General features: G+C 39.4%; 1 protein-coding gene across 4 annotated transcripts in view; it reads right to left on the bottom strand.

Annotated features, from left to right (window-relative positions):
• The window catches only part of ATP8A2 (ATPase phospholipid transporting 8A2), a 325,549-nt gene that overhangs the window by 198,861 nt on the left and 101,221 nt on the right, over positions 1-25,467 (bottom strand). For all 4 annotated transcript variants that reach the window (XM_062615166.1, XM_062615167.1, XM_062615168.1 and 1 more), the window contains one exon: positions 426-598. In XM_062615166.1, coding sequence (XP_062471150.1) covers positions 426-598 — 173 coding nt within the window. The remainder of the gene's footprint in view (positions 1-425; positions 599-25,467) is intronic.

The raw sequence follows: 25,467 nt of genomic DNA, 5'->3' as shown, positions 1-25,467 counted from the left end.
CCCTCTGCTCAATTCTTCAGCCTGTCAAGGTCCTTCAGAACAGCAGCACAGCTATATGGTATAGCAACCATTCCTCACAGTTTTGTATCATCTGTAAACATTCTGAGAGCATACTCCATCTAATCATTGGGTCATTAATGAAGATACTGACCAGCATTAGCCCCAGTACAGCTCCCTGCAGTACCAAGTCCTAGAGTCCCAACACATGAAAAGACATTAGTAAGAGATGGGAAAAGCCAATGGGTTCAACTGCTTCAAATGCATGGACTGCAATTGCTTTTGCCACACAATATTTTTATTCCAGTGCGCACATATATAAAGATAAATACAACTGCAAAACAGTAGCACAAGGAAAGTTAACAGACTGAATTTTTCTCAGGCTTTCTGCCCATTTTGTCATCAGAAAAAGTCCCATAATTTCTTACCTGCAACAAATGACTGCTTTACAGGAGAGTGCCAAGTCCAGAAAGCTCTGCCTGACCTCAAATGAAAGGGCATACTTCAGTGTGTGGCCATCAATAATCAGAGCAATATCATTTTCCTTGCCCAGCGACTCCCCCAGACTGGTACAATGTTGAGTCAGAGAGGCTCTTGTTGCCTGAAGAATAAACAGAAAGAAATCATATTTCTTCTTAATATAAGAAAGCTGCATACAAACCATAGCATGGCATCTCTGGACTGTATAATGGAGCACAGTATACACGCACACAAACTATCACTGACACAAGTTAGCATTTTACCAGGACCTCGTGCAGACAGTTTGTGTCACAAATCAGCAAGAGCTGCACCTGCCTGCCTAGGAACACATGCCTTGTTTCAGTGCAGATTTTGGCATCTCCACTGCATATACCTGCATGACATATGTGACCACAGTAGTCACGATACATCCTTTTCAGCTGCAGGGCAGGTATAATCCAATGTCTTTCATGGCTTTTGACACCACTCAAAGTACTGCTGTGTATTCAAACAGTATTTCCTGCCCTAAAAACATATTCACTGACAGCTACTGCTAGGAAAAATAAAAGTAAAAATAAATCAAGTGTTTATGTTTCACTGTCATCCCAAATATTTCAACCTTTCTACCACAGTGAAACTCACACTTAAAGCAGCCTGTTCCATTCCCATGCAGGTCAGTTTATCCATCAGTTCCAGCTGAGTTAACCACTGCTAAATGGTTCAAGAAGCTGGTCATGATCTGAAATGTACGTGCGCTTTTTGACAGAGAAACTCTTGACATACGGGACATAAGATGGCAGAACATGAAAAGCAAAGACCTCAGAGCTAGTCAAACATTGCTTTTAAGTGACAAATGATCATTAACTGCTGGATTGTGTATTTTTTCCAGTTTTCCCGTTTTTTCAGGAAATGGTATCTGTGCCATACACAAAAATAACTCGTTTCCAGTTTAATAAATCCTCACCCAGTTTCCACTCTAGTGTTCTCTCCACTCAAACAAAAAACAACCAACCAAAAAAAAAGCAAACCAAAAACAACCCACAAAAAGAAAGAAAACGTGTGTATCTAAGAGCCCAAACGTCTCCCCCCCTCCCGCTTTTCAGCTCTTATTACCAAGTTTTCCTTCTCTCCTTTCAAATACTGCTCCTTTTCCACCATGCAGTGCATCCAGTTTAACAGACATTTTAAAAAAAACAAACAAAAAACAAATTAAAAAAAACACCACACAAACCCCCCAAAAAACAAGCAAATTAACAAAAAACAAACAAACAAAAAATCAAAAAAAAAAAAACTAAATCAAAACAAACCTAAAACCACTAAGGTAGCTCAAGTAGTGACTCAGGACTACACATCTACTGGTCATGAGGAGCAAATAACCTCAGTGAAGGCCAGCAGTGATGTAGAGTCTGGATTTCTCTCTCTACATTTGACAGAGAACAGGAGTTAGGGTTTTGGCTGTGGCTGAGGAAACCACCACAGATGCACAGAAACCTGCACACATGAATGCCCCCTTACAAAAATGACAAAAAGATGTATTTAAAGTTGTATCTCTTCCACAAAGACATCTGAGCCAAAAAGCTCTAGTGCCATACCACACTACTAAAACAGAATCATAGAATGGTTAGGATTGGAAAGGACCTTAAGATCATCAAGTTCCAACCCCCCTGCCATGGGCAGGGACACCTCACACTAAACCATATCACCCAAGACTTCGTCCAACCTGGCCTTGAACACTGCCAGGGATGGAGCATTCACAACCTCCCTGGGCAACCCATTCCAGTGCCTCACCACTCTAACAGGAAAGAATTTCTTCCTTATATCCAATCTAAACTTCCCCTGTTGAAGTTTTAACCCATTACCCCTTGTCCTATCACTACAGTCCCTAATGAAGAGTCCCTCCCCAGCATCCCTACAGGCCCCCTTCAGGTACTGGAAGGCTGCTATGAGGTCTCCACGCAGCCTTCTCTTCTCCAGGCTGAACAGCCCCAACTTTCTCAGCCTGTCTTCATACGGGAGGTGCTCCAGTCCCCTGATCATCCTCGTGGCCTCCTCTGGACTTGTTCCAACAGTTCCATGTCCTTTTTATGTTGAGGACACCAGAACTGCACACAATACTCCAAGTGAGGTCTCACAAGAGCAGAGTAGAGGGGCAGGATCACCTCCTTCGATCTGCTGGTCATGCTCCTTTTGATGCAGCCTAGGATACGGTTGGCTTTCTGGGCTGCGAGCACACACTGAAGCTGGCTCATGTTCATTTTCTCATCAACCAACACCCCCAAGTCCTTCTCCACAGGGCTGCTCTGAATCTCTTCTCTGCCCAACCTGTAGCTGTGCCTGGGATTGCTCCTACCCAGCTGTAGGACCTTGCACTTGGCATGGTTAAACTTCATGAGGTTGGCATCAGCCCACCTCACAAGCATGTCGAGGTCCCTCTGGATGGCATTCCTTCCCTCCACCGTATCAACCGAACCACACAGCTTGGTGTCATTGGCAAACTTGCTGAGGGCGCACTCAATCCCACTGTCCACGTCAGCGACAAAGATGTCGAACAAGACCGGTCCCAGCACCGATCCCTGAGGGACACCACTTGTTACTGGTCTCCAGCTGGAGATTGAGCCATTGACCACAACTCTTTATCTTCCTAAAATACTTTCTTCAGTGATTTCTCCAGCATCCATCCATAACAGGAAGGGATGAGAGAAAAAAACAAGACAAAGAGATTCCTAATATCAGGACTTCTTAGTTTCATGATCTAAGATACCACAAGGTGTTTCTGTGCCCTCCAAACAAAAAAGTCACACCAAGGTGGGTCTTCTTCTGTAAATGAAGTAATGGAAAACTTAAAGGAGTTTCTCACATTTTTTCCCTCAACTCCTCATCACCTGGGTAGTGTTTTACCCTTTCTTAAGCACACTTTACAGCGGGGTCATGATCTTGGCTGAGGGGCTCAGCTGTGTGCTGCAGAACTCTGTCTGGCATGGGGCAGCCTCAACATCTCCTCACCAAGAGCCCTGCAGCCCCCAGCACCTTGCCACAGACACCCAGGACACCCAACCTGGGCACTACTACAGTGCTGTGAGAAGCTGAGGCAAATCAATTCAGTATGTCAAACTACTGGAGACCGAGAGCTACTCTTCACCCTCCAGAATGAGGAGCCAGTGCTTCTGGCTTACAGTAGAAGGCCTCTCCCATTGTCCTCCCTCCTACCTCCTTCTTTTTTTTTTTTTCTTATTACTATACTTCACTAAGACCACACTAATGCAAGGTATCTCACATTTGCTAAGGGCCAAGCACCAATACAGTTACAGCTGCTCAGCTGTTATACAGCCTGTTGGTGCTTTCCAGCCTCCCAACAACCACAGTTCCACAAATTTTTTTACAAGTATTTCTATACAGGATTACGCCCATGATTTTTAAACATGAGATCACAGTAAAGGATTACTTTCTTATCTTTTTATTTCTACAAGTAAAAATCACTTTGTTTCATAAAAAAAAAACCACTAGCTTCCAAATTACTTAATATTTAAGATGTCTTCCATGCATAATACTGAGTGAACTTGACTTCTGCCCAAACAGCCAGACACTACAGTACACCAAGCAGCAAGACCAAGAGTACAGATTTTTGCTTGCCCTGAATCACATTTCTCATACAAAACTTGATAAATATGTTCAAATCTAAAATGTGTCACAAAACCACTAAACATGGAAGCACTTTCAGCCATTTGCAGCGTAAACTTCTAAAGTTTGCCTAAATCAGTTTTGACAAAGCCAGTAAAATAAAAGTCAAAGATAGCTGCAATCCATTCAAACCAGTCCACAGCCACAGCCAAAAGCAACCAGCGGGGAGTGAGAGCAGAAACACAGCAAGCATATATCAGCAGAAACAGAAGACCCTCTGGGTCCCCATGCCTGGATCAGGGACCTCCTGATCCAAGAGCAGGGCCTGCTATGGGAGAGCCCTTGATCCCCAGTTACCATCAGGAACTGTGGGAAATGGATCAGAATGCTACCAAGGGGAGAATGGTAACCTCTGCTCTGGAGTAAAGCAGAATGCAGAACAGTACATAGGCAAAACGGGAAGCTTCAAGAAACATTGGAGATTAAATTAATTTTGGCTGGTGAAGAAGTTGAGAACATAACAGCAAAGACAGCATTATGAACAGAAGAGGAGGATCAGGTAGCAAGAATAACTTTCACAAAAAAAGGGAGAAAGAAGGGGAAGTTGCTTTGCAACTTGTTTTCTCTCACCCCACTCATCAGTAAGGTAGTCAAAACAAACTCACTGATTCACTAAGAAACTAGCCCCAAACTGGAGGCAAATTTACAGATTAAGTTAATGAACATGACACACAATTAAGCCATTTCAGACACAGATTACATTTCATAGTTTCTTCATTATAAGAATGACTACATCATTCCCTGCTTCCCTGTTAAACTGTGAGGGATTGGATTTATGACTTCATGCAATGCTTTATTTACACTGCACCTGAAAATCCAACACAAAGTAGATGACTGCTTAAACCATTATAGACTGATGCCAGGAAAACAAGGGCATGTCCTGGGGGAAGAAAGATGCTTTATCTAGTTCAACAGTACTATGCAGCAACAACATTTGCAGAAGTCCCAAGGTTGGTGTAAGGGATATATAGTTTGGGTAATGTCATCAAAAAATTCAATCCAAGAAACCTTGTGCCTGCAGTCTTGGAGTAACTATTTTTATATTTCTTTACTGCTTCTTCTCAGTCTTGCTCAAATTCTTTTCTTTCTCTCAAATGCAGAATTGCCCCCTGTCCTCCAGAATCCATCCACAATATGGAAAGCTTCTCTGACTATGTGAAACCAGGGGAGAAAATCCCCACCCTTATTCCCTATCTACCCCTTCTGGCACTTCAGCAGAAATGGCAACAGAAGACTTACAAAATACAATGTTTCATCATCAGATGACATCACTAGTTTCTCCATAGCTCATCACCATGGCTGGGCATAAGCTTCATCCAATTCTGGTCACTGAATTTACTCATCTTACATACAGGATGTCACAGAATTAGTTACAGGATTAATAGCCCAGAAAGCTAGAAATCAAGATTTACAAATCAGGCACCTCATTTAAACAGCACTTTGTAAGGCGCAATATACTTGTCCACATGCATGTCTAACTTACAAGCTAATATCTTATACAGTAAGAGCACAAATTATTTCTGTTTCTTCCAACTATTTACAAACGCTGTTTCAAAAAAGAAAAACCAAACTATTACTCCTGTAGGCCAGTGCAACTAGACAAAAACTAGGCTTAAATCTCACTGGGTAAAGACTTCCTAAGTAAGCAGAGGAACAAACGTTTGGAAACTATGAGGAACCTAGATCCTTCAGTGGGCAACTCACTACTGATAATCAGAGTAGAAATTTCTACTCTGATACCTAGCTTTCACTCTGCATTTGACATCAAGGGGTAGGTTTCTTCTTTCAGTCACATCAAGCAAGAATAAATGAATCTTTTACTAGAAAAGATGTGATGGAGTAGAAATCAACAGTAGTCCTAAGTAAGTATCTCGATAAACTCAGACTGGTGGAATACCCCAGCCATTTTTTACTGAGTACCCATCAAGAGTAAATTGATAGTTTGTCAGGAGTTCTGACAAAAAGTGGAGTAGTACAGAGAAAAATATCACAAGCACTTTGCTTACCCATAAGCAACTTGATTTTCCCTCCCTCAAGACATTTAGACACACAGAGCGTCCAGCTGCTCTGGGGAAACCTGGAGAGATGCCTGCTAATCAGACCTTATTGTAATGGCTTATCAGATAAACTTCCACCAAGTACTGAAAATACAGATACTGTTTTACTTGAAGGTCAGAAGGTAAATCAACTGAAAAGGCCATTGGTTTAGCAGCCCTGATTCAGTGGTCTATTCAAATAAACATGGACACTTCATTAACCAAGAAAGGATGTGCACGTTTAAGCTACCTGTTGAATAAGAGCAACATTATCAGTTCAATCAAGCCTTCACAAGGGCTTAAGAACTCATACAAGATCAAGTGAATCAAGACTTCAGAGCACAAACATTAAAAAAAGAGATCAATTAGATGCAAGAAGTCAACCAGAGATCAAACTGACGACGCTAAGGAAATTAGGCGTTCCTTCATTTTTATTCTCCTTTTGCACATTTTACACAGTTGGGGGAGTCGATTCTAAATATATGAATAATTCTGCCTCTCACAAATGCATTTAAGAGTTAATGTTATGGTCTCTATGCTTGAGTTAAATTCAAAAGGACATGGTGGTATATTCCATAATAAACCTACCCCGCCTGCTTTTCCTGTTTGCTTTCCCACCTCCATTTGAAGAAATCACAACCACAAATAAAAACCTTGAGCAGAGCACTTACTTGAGTTAGTGTCCTAAAACAAGCTTTTGGATTTTATTGTTGTGTGTGCGCGCTCAGAACACTGAGTAACATTATTCAGACACTATTAGAAATCACCATAGCAAAATATAATCTGTTGACAGGCAAAAAATACAAGCATCCTGAAGCAGTTTGTGTGGTCTTCTCTTGACTGCACTCTCAGGATCTTCAACAAACCTTTTAACAGCATATTTGTATATTCTCACTTTCTAAAGCACCACAAAAATACCCTGCTATGCCCAACTTTGTATTTAAATAACAAAACTAACAAATTTGGGGATTTCTCAGGCTGTTACTTTGTAGTCTAACACAACAAAACCTAATAATTTTCACATGATGCTTAGAGTGAATGTGGAAGTCAATGCAATCAGAGCTCTGCTGACTTCACTGAAAACAAGAGTTGAATCCTCATTCTGTCATAACATTACTACACAGGCTAGTACAAGACTATAAGGGTTTTTTTTGTGTGTTTATGCGTACATGCACACCTTTGGGTGTTTGGGTTTATTTGGTTTGGGGTTTTTGTTGTTGTTTTTCAACAGCAGCACAACATAAAACCCATTCCCTCCCAAAATAGCTTGGGAAGTTTCAGTGCTACAGCAAGAAATGTAGTGTGTAAGGCAATATGTTATCTAGCACAGAACAAGAGTGTCAGATACTTGCCAAGGAAAAAAGTCAGTAGGATTTGCAAAAACTTTGGGTGCAAAGAACTTCAGTAGGATAACAGCCTTCCCTGAATTTATCTTACAAGCCAATACCCAGAGAAGAATTGGACAATTACTACAAGATAGTGAACTCGAAACCCCCTCTTCCCTTTTCTATCCTACTGCTCCCTGGAAAGGTTCACAAAGTCACTGAGATGATAGCAGGATTAAAATAAAGCCTCATTTGGGCAGCAATTACACTCATGTTTCATTCTAAGTAGAGTGATACATGGTACACAAGGAAAAAGGTCTTGGAAGAAAACTAAGGGGCAAGTAACATCACACAGACAAGAAGGGCTCCTTAGCTGAAGAGATACTCACCCTTGAATTTGTGACCCAAGACACACACACTCATTAAACCTAAATCTGCTTTGTGTTATGGCCTTCTTAGGCATCTATATTTCATGCACCTTTCTTACATAGCCTTTCCTCTATCTCAGAAGAGCCAAGATGTTCCTCACAGAACAAGGTCCCACAGTTAAAGATATTAACTAACACTTATATTAATTTTAACTGTAAGCCAAGTCAACTGCATATCCTACTTGTTGCTATATTCATCATGAATCAAAAAAGTACTGCTAGCTACTCTGGAACAAGTCCAGAGAAGGGCCACGAGGATGATCAGGGGACTGGAGCACCTCCTGTATGAAGACGGGCTGAGGAAGTTGGGGCTGTTCATCCTGGAGAAGAGAAGGCTGCGTGGAGACCTCATAGCAGCCTTCCAGTATCTGAAGGGGGCCTATAGGGATGCTGGGGAGGGACTCTTCATTAGAGACTGTAGTGACAGGACAAGGGGTAACGGGTTAAAACTTAAACAGGGGAAGTTTAGATTGGATATAAGAAGGAAATTCTTTCCTGTTAGGGTGGTGAGGCACTGGAATGGGTTGCCCAGGGAGGTTGTGAATGCTCCATCCCTGGCAGTGTTCAAGGCCAGGTTGGACGAGGCCTTGGGCGACATGATTTAGCGTAAGGTGTCCCTGCCCACGGAAGGGGGGTTGCAACTAGATGATCTTAAGGTCCTTTCCAACCCTAACCATTCTATGATTCTACAGAAGTCTAAAGATTTTTCCAAGTTAATTTCTTCCATCATCCTTTAATTGATTTCCCAACTGCATCTGTGAGATGATTTAAATTACACAATGTGCTAACTCACTGTTCTGAAGTACACTGAAGCACCAGCTCAATCTATTTTACCAATCAAATGATTTACTTCATGACTTCCGTTTTTTCCTTCCTACATATGGATAATGTGAATATATCAGTTACTGTTATTACATGTAACAGTTCTTTTACTGTGCTGAAAAAGGGGTTTCAAGTCAAAATACCAGCCATGCCCCCTGCCTCCCCCAGCATTTAACGAAGTCCTCCAAGAAGGACTTCAGAAAGGCAAGGACTTCACCACATAACCCCATTCAAGATAACACTTTCGCCAGCCCTACTTCATGAAAAATTTCCACCGTATCTTAATTGGAACTTAGAAGCTTCACCACATGCACAGTGAAGTCTCACTTCAACCTCTCTAGTTGTTGTACCTGAGGGATCTGTAAGGACATCTGGCAGAAGCAAATTTACAAGAGAATAGGGATAATGAACACGAAGGCAAGACAAACTGATGTTTAAACCAAAGCTAGTGAAACATGATAAGAGTATTTAGTGCAACACTTGCTGGACAGAAGTCACTGAAGTACTTTCCACAACACATAGCACATGTGCAAGTGCTAGCCTTAAAACCTCTCTTGAAACCAAGGAAGAAGTATCACTATGTCCAGAACAGATACTGGCTAATGCCAATCTTACAAGTTTTGCACCAAGCTACTAGGAAAGCAAACTATTTGAGTTTCTGAAAGCAGACAGGAAACTTCTGAAGTCCTAGCTTTAAGCAATGTTGCAAACTACCCTGCCACAAAGCCTAGTGAAGATGACTGTGTGTACATAGAGCCACCTGCAGAATTTGCTGGTCAGGTTCCTCTGTTCCCCCTTTTTATGTGACTTCCTATAACTGATCTAACAGCAGGTTCTTTGACTGCTTCCGTGTACTTTCAGAGTTAAGATTGTGGACACAAATACAAATTCAAACACAACAGTGTTTGCTAAGTGAAATGTGCCACCTGCTTACATAAAACTGATCCAAAAGCTATGGTTTATGGCCAATTACATGGAAATTCAAAATATGAGGAGATCTGGAAATGTCCAGTTATTAATATGGGGATATGTATGGCCTAATACAATCAATAATACGACCAACTCTACAATAACATGAACATTATGTTCAACTCACAAAAGTCTTCATTCAAGCATTTGCATGCTTTCTCAACAACAAGGATGTTTTTAAGAGCATCCACAAAAGTACCCTGGCTTTCTTGTACCTTAAACTTGTGTCACAATGCCAAAAAAATAAAAATCAAACTTGACAGCAGTATGGACATCAGTCTGAGCACCCAGCTACACAGGGCAACAGATGAGGCAGTACGTGTTGCACGAAGTAGGCTATAGTCCTGTGCCATACTTGATTCTTTGCCTTTTGGGCTTTTTTTGCCATAGCATAACACTTAACTCACATTCAGCTTGTGACTAACCTACTCCTTTTCTGCTCCCCATCTTGTGTTCACATGGTTAGGCACTCCTGTGCAATAATGTGATCTTGTCTCTTCCTTTTTTTTTCTATAGCTTCTTTTGGAAAAGGTGAGAATAAAGGACTAGAAAAGCAGGAATGTGTGATTAGGTTCTGAGTCATGAAAGACTTGGAATCCGTGTCTCAGAAGATGAGTGTATCTGAAGGAACAGTAATATTGGAACCTATGAGCTATGAGGTTATGGCAGAAGAGCCAGACAGAAATTAGACTAAAATGAGCTCCTAGAAAAGAAACCTATTTACCAAAATACCTCAATAATGTGCAAAGAGACCAACTATGCAGATCCATATGGAAATCCATCATGTGTAAGTTTCTCATAAAGCCAAAAGTAGAAACATTAGCAGTAAGGTTGTTTGCTAGCTCACCAACAACAGTACTATGCAGAGATGCATCTGGGAATTTCTAAAATCCAATTTTAAGAGTCTATTAATTCCTTAGCTTCACAAGAAGAATAGAAAATAAGGACATTCCTTAGGTCCAAAGCCAAGATAACCTTTGAAAACTGAAGACTCCAACTGTAAGTGCTTCACTTATCAAAAGAAACACTACTAGCGTCTCTTGGTTTAGGAAGTCTTGAATACTTTGAATGGACAACTCTCCTCAAATTCAACCAGTACACACAAAACCACTCAGCAAACAGAAGATCAGATCCCAGCTGCCCACCTTCAATTTACTCTTTTCCATAAGATCAAAATTTAACAACAAAAAAATAAGGCTCATCAATAGCTATTGCTCAGTATTATTGCAGCACTCAACCTGTGTCACATGGTGATCAAAGAGATACACAAAAGCACACACCACCTAAGGACTCCAATACCAGTTAACACTGATAAATGCTAACTTAATCTCATAAATCCCAATGGATTACCACTTTGAAGCAATTCCCCAAAGAAAGATTGAAAGCTACAACAGTGTCCTATATTCCCTCTCAAATATAGAACAAGCACAACTTTGACAAACTTCAGCCTGAACTAGTTATAAAACATTTGACGCAGGATTCCTCTGACAGGAATGCCAAAATAGTTTAACATTCTCAGAGCCTGGTGAAAACAGGAGTGTGTATGAACGATAGCTGGGAAATAGTCTAGTATTAAACTATTTCTGCACATACCATAGAGGAAACTTGAATTTTTCAAAACCTTTCCCAACAAAATTCCTCACAAAGCTCCTGGAAGCTTCAATTTAACTCCGAGTCATACAAATGGATAATCTTCTACAAAATTATGGTCATCATCTACTTTCCCACAAGAGTCAGTAGAAGTTCATCAAGCAACATCCTTTACAAAAATATTCAATAGCTCAGACACCACAATGGCACACAAACAATCCCATTAATATTCCATCTGTGATCTCTTACCCTGCCAAGAAAAACATCATATGGAGGACCCAAGATATTAGATGGCTTCACTCAGATAATTTTCATAGCTTTGAATCTAACTTCAATCTGAAATTCTTTCGCAGTAAGCCAAGTAATCGAAAACATCTCTATGCAAAGCCCTTAACCTGCATATCAAGTCTCAGGTTATCACACATGCAGACCAAACCTGCCTTCAAAAATTAGATAAACAGATCATATCAGTACTTCTATGTCTCCAGTGGCAGTTGAAAGTCCAGATGAATTGGACCATCAAAAGCTATAACAAGAGCTGTAGACAATTATACAAGGATGTTTTCAGTTCTGCAACAGACTCATTATGCAGGAGCCAGGGAACTTGGTAAATATGGAAGAAAATACACCCTAAAGGAACCTTTGCCCTGTCAGCAGTACATTTATCTCCAAGCATGTTCCACATAGTTTAAGAAAAATGAAACTGATCTTTTACAAGCTTTGTCTGATCACAGAAAAGTCATCTCCAAATGTGTCAGTCAGATATACCATCTCAAATACATATCCTGTATCAAGTGTCACTGGTAGTTTAACATCACAGTACACAACAGCACCGAACAGCTGACCACTTGAAAACACACACTTAGGTGTCCAGGTCAAACTTCCGGCAGAATGCCAAATGGCTGCATGATGAACTTATAGCTCTTAATAAAGACACCGCTTTTCTTCATGAAGGAATATTTATCAAGTTCCCCTGCAACCCATGAGATGGAGGCTTAGGAGGAGAAGAGGAAAGTAAAAATATAAGGGAAGGAGACTTTTTCCAAATTAAGAGGTAAAACCAATTTGTTCAAGATTTCACTAAAAATTTATCTCCTGTCTTGCAGATTAAGTATCAAGGCAGCACGGGCTGCCAGAAGTGGTGCCCCTAGCATTTTAGCCTCTTGAAATAAAACCTTCAGTTGCCTGCATATTACATTTTCCTTAAAGAGGCACACACTGATTATGGGAGTGGCATCTTCAAAATGCCAAGCTTTATTGCAAACCTTCACTAAAAGATTGATTTTGTTTCTTAAAATAAATACATAAAAGATTAAAGAAAAAAAAGTGACAAGTCTCAACATTCTCAGCCCAAAGAAATTACATCCTAAGTAGTCATCCAGTGCAATGTGGCTGCCAAAGGCAAGCACACTCTAGAGAAAGCCATGAGCCTTTTGCAGCCCTTCTTTGAGTTCTCACAAGACAAAGCCTGTAGCATAGGAAACAACTGCAGAAGCAACTGCAATAAAAAGGACAATTCATCATCAAATGTTCCTCAAAGACTATGAACACACTTGTTCAGTTTAACATTATTCTAAAAATATTTCTAGCTTTAGCAAGAATCATACAAGAATCACAGGAAAATGCTTGTGTCCAGTTGGGGCTGTTCAGCCTGGAGAAGAGAAGGCTGCATGGAGACCTCATAGCAGCCTTCCAGTATCTGAAGGGGGCCTATAGGGATGCTGGGGAGGGACTCTTCATTAGGGACTGTAGTGATAGGACAAGGGGTAATGGGTTAAAACTTCAACAGGGGAAGTTTAGATTGGATATAAGGAGGAAATTCTTTCCTGTTAAGGTGGTGAGGCACTGGAATAGGTTGCCAAGGGAAGTTGTGAATGCTCCATCCCTGGCAGTGTTCAAAGCCATGTTGGATGAAGCCTTGGGTGACATGGTTTAGTGTGAGGTGTCCCTGCCCATGGCAGGGGGGTTGCAACTTGATGATCTTAAGGTCTTTTCCAACCCTAACTATTCTATGATTCTATGATTCTACCCTGGAAAGACCAGGGATTTCAAATTGTATAACTAATATCCTGTTCTCATCACACTAAGAACAAGATTGAGTTTACTATACAATTTTAATTTACTCCAAAAATGCTCTATATTGCACAATCTCTCCATTGATCTCCATACGTTTCAGATATTTGACCACAGAACAGTTTATGGTATACTTCAGATAGTTTATATCCCATAGTACAGAAAAGGCAAGAAAGAAATGCTTGTTCTGGACACTAACACATCTGTGTGATTATTAACAGCAACTGTACTTTGCCAAGAGGAAGCAGTCTGTTAGTTTTCCTAACAAGCTAGAATGCCTCAGTGTCTTTATATTTTGATATTTTAGCTTTATTAAATTCATTGAACGGAACAGGCTTTTTGTTTTATTTCCTTTTACTTTTGTCAACCTAGTCCCAGTTGCTTTTTCTTTCCAATATAACAGTCAAGCTGTTCTGGAGTGGGAATAAGCTCTTATTTAGACCTCCAAGGAAATGAAGTTTCTACCAAGCAATTTCCCAAAGATAAAAGCCAACCTTTAAGCAAACTGAGTAAATCTTCAGATGAAGAAGATATCACAACTTGTTAGCATTTCAACCCCATGCTTCTGTGTTCTAAGTTGCAAGTACACTCAGATGCCCACAAACTGCTAAGGAGAACTCAGCCAAGAAAATGACACTGCTGTGTGGACATACAAGTCTGCCTTTAATTTACTCCCAGAAAAAGGGGTATTTTCTCATTATATGCATGTAGGGTGCTTTAATGACCCAGATTTCAGCTAGACATCCTGGCTCTTCCATATGTGTGTAGGTGTGTATCTGTAAGTGTACATTAAGAAAAAACAAAACAGTGTGATATGTATCTATATTATTACTATTAAACCACCTTGGTTGATATGTATGAAGTCTAATCTTATTGAATCAGGATAGTTACACAGGTTTTCCTGAAAGGGACACAGAAACAACAGCCAGCAACATAGCCAAGACTATACTGAAAGAGTTTTACCATTGCTAGCAAGTAAGGAATCCATGCTTATTGATGTATAAGGCTGAATGCTAGCCACAGTGAAATATAGACTGAACGACAGAACATATCCTTCCTCCAAAATAATGCTGTACTCAGGGAAATTGAGCAAATAAACAGTGTTGAGCAAATTGATTTGCACAAGACAGGATTACCTCAACATGATTTTCTCATGCTACAGTATCATGCCAGCACAGACACAAGCATATTCCAAAACAAGTGTTCACTATGAAAAACCATTTAGTATTTTTAAAATCTATTACATCACTAGTCTTGAAAATAAAAAAAAATAAATTTGTTTTACCTTTTCATAAGGTAACATCAATGTGCAAGACATCAAAATAAAGTTGGAAAGACAGAATTTTCCTCTCTACAGACTAATAAAAAACCCTCTCAGCTTCCTCTCCAAAACCCCCTTGGAAAAAAAGAAAACAAAACACCACTATTAGCATCTGTGTAGTTAATAGCTCAGTTGCGTGCTAGTGTAAGTAACAGAGGCCATACTGCTGTCAGAGTTCATAGCCAAAGTTATTCCAGTACTTAAGTAAAAGGAAACTGCTTTGAGCATTAAGCCAAACAGCAAACTGTAAACTCAAAGCTATTCAAGACAGTTATAGACATGCAACAAGCCAACCTGCCATATTAGTCTTCCTTTCAAGTGCTTATGTACTATCAAATCTGTTTCTCTAAGTGAAGCTAGGAAAGTTCCAGAGTGGCTGATTAGTATAGGCAAGCTCTGTAATAAATCTGGCTTTTAAGAAGCAGACTGCTTTTATCCCAAGTTGATTTTTTTTTAAAGTCCTGGTTTTGATTTAGACACAATACAGGTATTGAACAGAAATACGAGAGAACTTACAGTTCTTGAAATACCCTTTGAGACTTTACTTCTACCTTTAAAGCATGACAAGCATCGGAAGTTACTCACGCTCTTTGGACTACATATTTTCCCTTTTCACCCATGGCTGACTAGGCAATAAAGCAACACAAAGGTGTTTTCAGATGGATCTGATATAAACTGTACTCCAACGGCCTTACCTCTTTCCCAACAGCCTCTTGAAATGGGGAACATGCACATTTGTTGACTCTTCCCATCCAACTGAAATTGTTGTAGGGACTCCTGAGCTCATTTACAGTCCCAGAACATCACTTTGAGTCATTAAAGATTTAGTCTGGGCTTCCTGCCATTTGACAGCTGCCCAAGAGTAATCATGGTGCAACAGTCTATCCTGGGCACTTCGTTCCTGGCCTCACTTCAACATGTGCCCTCTCAGGGCTTCTAATGAAACAGAGCACAGCAAGCAGACAGCATTCTCCTGCCTTAACTGCAAAGATAACACACAAGTCCAACAATGCTTGTGTTTAAGACAAAGCAGTGCCCAAATTGCCCCACAAGGGCAAAAAGATGACTTTAAGCATGCCCTGAAGGACAGGAGACTGGACCTGGGAAACACAGACTGTCCTAGGAAGAAGTAGAGATGGAAAAGCTGGAACAGCAAAGATGCAGGACACTGGATTTTCCTTCATATCCCCAAACTAGAACAGGTCTATAGCTCAACATTCAAGAAGACAGTAAGAGGACTAAAAATTATTACCTTGGATTAGTTTTTTTGAAACCATGAATTAAAGAGGCATGCACTGGGAAAGAGAACCTATTGCGTTAAATAAGCGAGATGCTAGGAAATATTATTGCTACATCAGCAGAGAACTTTACCATCTGGACACTTGCTAGATCTATAGGCTCAAATAACTCTAATTCAGTAACCTAAGGGAAGTGACAGGATCCAAAATACTGACATTGGCAAAGCACAAGCAAGCTGTCTTGGAGCAAATGGTCTTACTTCAACTGGCAGCACATGGGAGTAACAGCAAAGAGGACATGGCACAGATCTGAGTCCCCCCCTTCTGCTTCCTCCCACATGAAGTCAATAAATGCTTTAAATGGGGCAATGAATACTAGCAAGAATCAAAAGTACCCTAAATAATGAAGTCTATCACAGCAATTTTTCAGACTGTATGCAAGACCCCTGAAACTCACAGGGATGCAAAGCCCTCAGTTACCCCAAGACTCCAGGCTGTGCATTCCTCCCAAAGCTTATTGCATTATCTGACAAGATGACTATGTTCATCTAGTAAAAAAAATTCTATATAAACACACAATTTCAGATGGTAGCACCATAGTTTCAAAGCTCTAATTCTAGTGTAGCATACGATTAAGGTAACAACATGCATAACTGTAAGAATATTCATTCTTGTATCAAACAGACTACCTTTCTGACATGATCGACCATGTGGGAATTAGGGATTTTGGCACAATGACTTTGGACACTGAAATTAGAGCAGAGCAGCACCTTTTGTAAGACACTGGCAGAGTTGAAAACAAAGCCTCTACCTTTAAATAATATGTAGCAGGAATAATCCTGAGCTTAGCGAGTGGTCCTCATTGATACAAATACATCTGTACTTCCCTGAGCTTCCTTCAGGCCCTAGTTAACCTTTGCACATAGAGCACGAGGTGCTCCAAAAATGCTTAACAGCAAAAAAGATTGCATCCAGCCATTTGTATGTGTGAATCCAAATTTAAGACTATTGAAACTGCATTTATGAGGCAGTAGGCATGGTCTTAAAACCACACTGGCAATTTTTCCAGCACAATATATTTCCATTCATTGTCTTACTGGAATACAGACACCACGGCCACCCCATTTTAGACCATGTAATTCAGCCTACTTAGGCCTTAAAATATGCAGTCTACTTCAGTCCATAATAACACCAGAATACATATGTAACAAGGTTCCTCCACTTAAAAATAAAAGTTAGAACACTGATGACAGCAATACTGACAGTATGTACATTAATAGCACAAAATCCCAACTAGGAACAAGGCTACTCTGCAGTATGGTTGAAAAGTAGAGGTAATCCAGGACTTAATGTTCACTAAGTGGCCAATACATAGTAGTTAGTTATGCTGCCTGTCCAGTGATCTAAGTTCCCAGTGCAGAGACTAAGGCAGTATGAGTAGGAGTGCTTCATCGCACGTAGAGCAAGACATGCTAGATGCCTGCTTGGTCCCACCACTGGTGACTACCATTCACTTTAAGATGCATTTTGAATAATATTTAGCTTGCTCTTGGGAGATTAGTAATTCTAGTACACTTCTGTACAACAGCTACTGCAACTGCTTTTTACTCCCTTGAGCACAGCACTCAGTATATTGACAAATAGGAATGACTTGGCATACTTTCTGACCTTTTTTTCCATAAAAATCCTTCCAATTTGCAGATTTCCTTACTAAAGGTTCATGTAGCTCCTGGGCACTGGACAAACCGTGAGTCAAACAACCTCTCACAAGGTCTATTTTATTTACAACCTCGAGTAGCTAAAGCATGCCTATTTCTTAGCTTCACATACTTCCCTCCTACAAAACCCACAACCATCCAAATGAACTAAACAACCAACTGCTCCCTTTTCTCCCTCCAACGCCAGCACACTGGATTTCTCCACTGTCCTTACTTAACTTCTCCAAAATACTGTCCACCTACAATAAAAATTCCAATAAAAATGCTAATGGCAGGTAATGAACCAGGGAGGAAAGAGCAGCTTCTTCCAGTTACTCTATACCCTGCCAGACTCCCCCAAATACCCCATCCTGCCCCCTTCCTCTGTTGCAGAATTGTTTATTCCTTGCAGATTCAAAAGCAACAATACACTTAATCGACATCCTTTTGTTGGCAATTGCCACTGCTAGAAATTACTGCACAGCATAATGCATATAGAGACCATAGATGCTGTTCTTGTTTGACTATATAATGCATTATAAAGTAGTGATATGCAATGGTATTTCAGGTAAGCTTGGAAGCATCTTTGCATCCAAAGCCCGCAGAGCTTTAACATGGCCAATCTTCATCCTAGAAACTTACGAAAATATTCTATTCCCATATATAGTTGGCACAAATTGACATCTCCCTGACACCCACAGGCAGCTCAGGAAGCAAGAGCAGCTCTGCTCCTACACTGCTCATCGGCTGACTGCTTTTGGCTAATTCTAGCAACAACTGGAAAAAAAAAAAATAAATCTTATTGATGCTGCATAACTGTTGCCCAGAAAAAACACTGGGACCCACTCAACTGAGAGGCTGGACACACCACCTGATGTGCTTTCATCCTGATAGCTTCCTGCATGCTTCCCTTTCTTTTTTTAAACCAAGAACATAAAGATACTGTGCAAGAAAGCTGCAGGCAAACTTCTCTTTTCTAGTCAAATAAACACCATTCCCTGAAGTGAACACTTACTTTCAAAGACCTTTTTCTCCAAGACTTTTAAAAACACACCATTTAGTCCCCTATCAGTTTACCCCATGTGTACATCTGAAATCTTTATTAAAGTTTATCTAATAAATATGATACCCCCTTTAATTACTAAAAATAATTTCAATAAGAAAACTCCATAAAATCATCAAGATCATGTTTCTTTTTTAAAATTAAACCACCAGAGTGATTTCCCTAAAGATTTAGTTGTACAATAGATTTATTTTATTAATATTTACTAAACCTATTAACTCTGCCTACTGAACTGTAGAGTGTGTCTGTCAAATTCTGGGTAGAAGTATAAAACCCTGGAGAACCTGATAATATTAAACCTAATATAGACAGAGCAATTAAGTTTTAATAACTTGAAAAGAAAGTTAAAGTTTTCAAAAAATCAGCTAGTTAATTTTTGACCCCTTCTCCTCTTCCCTCATGTCACTTACAGATAAGTTGGGAAATATTAATTCTATAATGAACACATAATTATTACCATACCAACCTACATTTTATAAAGCCCCTTAACGATTAATTGGTTTTATTCAACCCCACTTTCCCAGACTCCTACAGATGACCAAAATCCACATCCAAAAGCAAATGCTCTGCTGACCTTTTCCCCACTGAGAATACAGAATTCTTGAAGCCAGACAACTTAGGTTACCATTAGCCACAGAAATGGTCCCCAGTTGTACTGTAGAATTTGATACCATGTCTTCTTACAAATAGCTGTATCTTATTATTTCACTAAATTCTATACTTTAGGTACAATAACTTGAATTAATAACAGACTCCAAATTCCTTCACCTTCCAAAACAAAGGAAAGCTTCTTTGTGATGTGTCAGCTTTGCTGGACACAGAAAATGGACAAAGATTTTATGTCTTTTGGTGAAATTCGGATATAGTTAATCCATTACCAATATGACACTAGGCTGAAAAATATTTCAGCCTTCAGATGGCTAGTGGATCACTCTCTATTTTCGAGCATCACAGCAGATCAGAATTGAATACAGAACACAGGCAGTGCCTATTAGGCTAAAGAGGAAGTGAGTGCTTAAATCTAGAAAGCCTTTATGAGCATCAAATTCTACCCTACACAGTCACTGTTAAATGAGCCAGCAGGGACTCCAAATTAGAATATTCCACAGCTGAACAGTTCTTGCCTCAGGGGTAAGATTTGCCCCCAAGGATTTATCTAAGGGATGTAAATGCTCTAGGGCCATACTTCAAACAAGAGCGACATACTGGCAGACTGAACCAACATCCAGGTTACCCTTCTAGGACTAAGACGTTACTTACTTTTATTGTTCCAGATAAAAAGTAGGAAAATGTAAACCCACCTTATATTGAACAACACTCTTTACCTGGCCAGAAAGGAGCACCAAAAGATCCAAAGACAACACTCATGGAACAAACACACTAGCAAAATGACGGGATAGATAACCACGCTTTCACTTTTGATTTTTGAGGTCTTTGTACATGAATTGCCATACTGGCATGTATTTTTCCATAAAACTTTCCATCAAAGAAGCATCAGGTGATGTACTCCCTTCATACCAGAACAGCAATTAGTTCCATGTAGAAGAGCATATTAAACACTGAAGTTACAGCAAAAATTAGCTTCAATTAAGATAATAATCCATTAATTACATGAAAGCTACTAAAAAAAAACAAAAAAACAAAACACAAAACCCCCAAACCAAAAAAGCTTGCAAACTTCAATTTAAGGTGAGAAACTGCCAAATGTGCTTCTCAAAACAGGTTTTCAACAAAAGCAAGAGACCTGCATTAAAATAACCCCCCAAAGGAATGGGAATGTGTGGTGTGAAGTAACCACACATGCTACAAGCACCTTGTATTCTTCATCTCAGCCAGCAGCAGCTGTCAATAGTTAACAATTTCAATGATCAAAACAGTCAGTCCTTTAAGGGTTGTCACTTCTGTGGCATTCACATTATCATTTGGACAAAATTTGCACCAATATCTAGGATCAGCAGTGCTCCAGAAGGGAGAGTAAGGTTTCAGCTTGCTTTTTGCCTTTTTTTTTTTAATATGTTTGAATATTTCAGGGCTGAATGAGGAAATCCCCATCATTTCAACAGCATTATCTCAGAGTCAATGGCAGGAGGGCATGGTCCAGTTTCTTTTGAGTCCTTAAGAGCTGTTGCCCATAACAAGTAAGGGATATTCAAACTGAGGTCACAATCAACAGTTTTGTTCTCACCAGTAGGATGCAATAAAAAAATTATGAGGAGAGATGGTACAGCCCATGCTGTTGTGGGTCACTGTATTTCAAGGATATATGGATTGGTAAAGACAGAGTAATCATTATACATCACTTCTTTTTTATTCTTTTAAGAATTCCTCATGGTTCAATATCACAGCACATACCAAATAATTTCATAAATACTAGTGCAGCTTACAACAGATTTACTTACACATCATTTATTTGTCATCTAGTTTATGGACCCTATGGTACTTGACTACTGCAATAGCTGTACTTAACAGCAAAACATTTACCCACAGAATTCTCTAAGTAACTCAGCAAGCTGCTACATTATTATTTTTTTTTTAGTTAGCAGCAAAGCAAAAGAACAGTTATTTATGCAATATGATCTTTTGGTTTAAGGAGAGCCCATTCAAAACTAAAGCTAAGCTTCTCCCAATGATGCAGCTTGCTCATAACAAGCTAGTAATATATTCCTTGACAAAGGACAATGACAGTGGTCTAATCTGCCATAGTAAGCCATCATCACAACATGACTATACCATAGGCTTCTTGTTTGAAAGTTTGACTGGGTTTAAAATGTCAAGCTTTAACCCTGCTCCCATAAGGCTACCAGGGTCAAGTAAACAGACTATCTTACAAATGCTTATTTGAGCAAATAGCAAGGATGCACAAGAGATGCCTTGACATATGGAAACACTCAGCTTTTGCAAGAATGTTTTCTTCTATCAAACCAAAGGCAAACTGCAAAATCTAAACTCTATGACAGCTCCAGTATATGCATAAATTTGAGATTTATGGAGGGGGAAGGAAGGAAAGGAAGTGAAAAGGTTGGAAAACCACCAATTCAGAACACAAATTGTTTATGTTCTCCGCAGCTAGCTTTGCCACACAAATACCCTATCACAAGATGCTTGCAATGCTGCACTGAGAAAAACACTAGCAAAAAAGTTTATGACGTCTATCCCAGAGAAGACTTTAAGCCTGCTTAGAATACTGGTTATGATAATTTTAGGGTTTGGGAATTACTTGAAACATATCTAAATCAGTTTTGTCTTGAAATTGTGGGGAGAAGAAGATGGCACTCGCTACCTCATTTCAATCATCTTGTCTTCTCTAAAACACCCTTTCTAAACATGAAATGACAAAACAGACCCTCTAGCATCACTACCTCAGTTAAATGACTGGATTTCCGTATGTAAAAACACACCTTGGAACACGTTTCAGTAAAAATAAACATACATCATTGTGGCAAAGGCACATAAAAGCCCTTGAAATTTCTAAAAGATTGCTCTGATCAGTTCTGCTCTATGCAGAAGGTTAAGCCGAAGGAACAGATATATATGCAGGTATTAAGTTCATACAGCTAAATGTTGCTTAATTCTAGTTTCTGACAGACCAATCAGCCTACAAAAATTCAGTGGGAGCTTTTCTAGCTTCAACCAAATGCAAAGCATATTTTTACTTAATTCTCATGTGAAAAGAATTTATTCCTTTATGTGACTGATAAGCAAGCTTAGAATTAAGCTTCAACTACAAAAATTATTATAATTATTAAGAAGCAATTAATATTCAGAATAAGGTTTAACAGAGTAGTATGCTAGTATTATAGGAACCACAAAAATAAGACCCCAGATCTATCTTCGTTTTCTGAAGATGTGATCAAGACAGTCTAATTCTTACCCTGAAGCAGTAGTGCTCTGCTATCTTCATTAAGGTAACAGCGCAGGTGAATAAATACTACTGTTTTAGACTGGCTCTGCACCAAGAAATGAAGACTGCTTATGCTTAAAACCCCACAAACTTGCATGAAAAAGGACTCCCCCTCCCCTTCAATGAAGGCAGAGGAATTGTAAATGAAAATAAGTATCTTGAGAGAAAATAATATTTAGTTCTTCCCCGAAGTACAAAAGAAATCTGGATTATTCCTACAGATGTAGCAATAGCCATGTCAACCAAGATCAGTATTCATAACTCATGTACCTACACTTCAGACACCCACTTACTCTTATTCCCTTAAAAGGCACACCACCATACTTTAACAAAAATTGCATTTCATGGGTAGCTTCTCATTTAACAGAGCCCGGCTTTCACTTCATTATGAATCCCTATGTTTCCATGGTTTCTTGCACTTATTAGAAATACTTATCAGTGTGCTGAAGAGAATCCCATCTACAATGCAATCACTTTACCATCCAGCTGAAGCCATTATTATATTAGTACTTACACAACAGAAAACAGATCTGGATATCTCTCAGCGATCATCTACTGAGAGATAAGTCTTCACATACATGAAGACCATTAGCAATTTGAAGAGAAAGAGTGTTTTTCCCAGTCAGTTTCCTTTAACATATGATAACTCTTACAAATGAGACAGCAAATTTTAAATGGAGTTCAGGGCACACACACGCTTCTTTCCATTTTTATGCAATATAATCTACTCCATCATACAGCACGGACAAGGCATTAGCAGGATGAGCCCCCAGCTGCTAAAATACCTGCAGCCTAAGGCTGCAAGACCCCTTCTGGGTCTTGACAAATGTGATCACTATCAACAAACGAAGGTAAAAGTAACTTAGAAAAGAGTGTTTGGTTTTTTTAATAGCCCTTGCCAGCCCTCTCAGTTTCCAGCTATGGAAAAAAAAAAAAAAAAAAGAAGTTATTTAGAAACCTGGTGCTCAGACTCCTAAAGGTCCTTGCATTCCTTCAGGTCCAAGTGCCTCCACTTCATCCAAACTAATTATCATAGTGCCAGAAAACACTAATAAGAAAGAAAACAGGGCCACAGATAAAGGGAAAACAGTCATTAATGAATACTGAAAAGGGAAAGCAGGATGAAACAAAAATATCAGCCCAACTCATTCACCACTCACAGCTCAAACCTATTAGTATCACTTCCTGACAAAATGGTAATCTAATACTTAAGTTACACAGTCCTGTGTGTACTTAAACCTACAAGTCCAGGTAACACCTATATTCTTTCATTTGTAATTCTACTCAGTATGTTCAAATCAAAGCAGCTTTTCACATGAAGAGCTGTGTATTTTCCACGTCCATACAACTAACTTTCTATGCAGATTATCAAATACCTGGAGCTATGAAAGATTCTATTTGTTCCTCAAAAAAACCCAGAAAAAACACTAAATCCCTTTGGTAGAATGTTTTTGATGATTTATCTGATTACTAGACACTGTTCCTTGTATAACTACTTATTAACTAAATGTCTGTTTCTAGATTAAGAAAAACAGAAATTTGAGCAAGAAGAAGAATCTGGTACACCAAAGAAATGTATTCTTCCATAGTTTTTCCTAATTTCCCAATTCTTTTGCAAATTACAGTACTACACAGAAGAGCTGATTACAATTCCAGGCTGACTGGTAATTGAAGTATTTTATTAGCCACAAGACCCCAGAGGAGCATCACAGATGCCTCTCTGAAGGAAAGGTGACGGTTGACTAAAACTGAACCTGCCCACATTGATCAGTTTTCCAGAATACTGGCTTTGCCTGAAATCATTTGGCACATGATAGCAGGAGAAGAAAAAAATAAATAAACCCAGTTTCATCTGTACTTCAAGATGTAACCTTCAAAGCATGTATGATGCATTAGCAGTACAGGATTTGTTCTTGTCTTCCCAGCAGTTATTTGTACACCTTACTATCTTTTAGTACGACTAAAGTACACAATACCAATGCTTTGGAACTCCAAGTAACAACTACTACTATGGGTTTAGACCGAAAAGCTGACAGTAACTTTACCCCCATTCTTTAGGGGCAATCAGCACGGCATTAGCGACAAGGCCCAAACACCCTTTCTTTCAATTACAAGAAAAACAGGAACCAAAATGCAACACCCTCAAAGTTTTTCAAAGCTTCACAGGCACTGTCTTCTAGAGTTGTGCTCAGTAACTTGAAATATGGATTTATATAAAGCAATTCATACTGTGTATGCTAAAGAAATCCCTGTAGTGAGGCTAATACTTTACTACAGAAGCCATGATGCTTCACAAATCTTTTTTTCCTGGTTAGTATAGTACAGGAGATGCATTTGGAACCATATTCTTTGCTTGAAGACAGAAAGACTGACATTGATGGTCTATTTCCTTTTAACAGCCTACTCCTCAGGTTTTCCTCCTTGCACAGACAGTCTGAGTTTTCCCAAAGGCTATTAGAAAAAGCTTTAGGCAGCAACCCAAGAAAACCTGCTTGTTTCTAACATATGGGTAAAACCAAGGAACAGATCAGAGCTCTACTTCTTAAAAAATCCCGAGCAGTTTAGCTGCATGATTCCCAGATAAATCCCAGATCTATAGATCTATCAATATTTACATACAACGAATATTGGTGCCTGTTAAAAATCTCCTTATTAGATTTTTTTTTAAACTGTGTTCACCACTGTGGGAAGGAAATGTGCACACAAGAACGTGGGTCATGAAAGTCATTGGATAAATCCAATAGCTTTATCATGCTTAACAGATTTTCCTAGGTTATAGAACATTCATAGTAACGCTACCCTACCAAATCACAAAAATAAGATCACAAAATAAGCAAGTCTTCCAGGTCCTCACTCTTAACTGGAATATA

This window comes from Pezoporus occidentalis, unplaced genomic scaffold (assembly GCF_034315485.1).
Source record: "Pezoporus occidentalis ecotype Australia unplaced genomic scaffold, CSIRO_AGI_Poc_V1 ctg18, whole genome shotgun sequence".
NCBI classification, from domain to species: Eukaryota; Metazoa; Chordata; class Aves; order Psittaciformes; family Psittacidae; genus Pezoporus; species Pezoporus occidentalis.
This window is presented reverse-complemented; position numbering and strand designations above follow the sequence as displayed.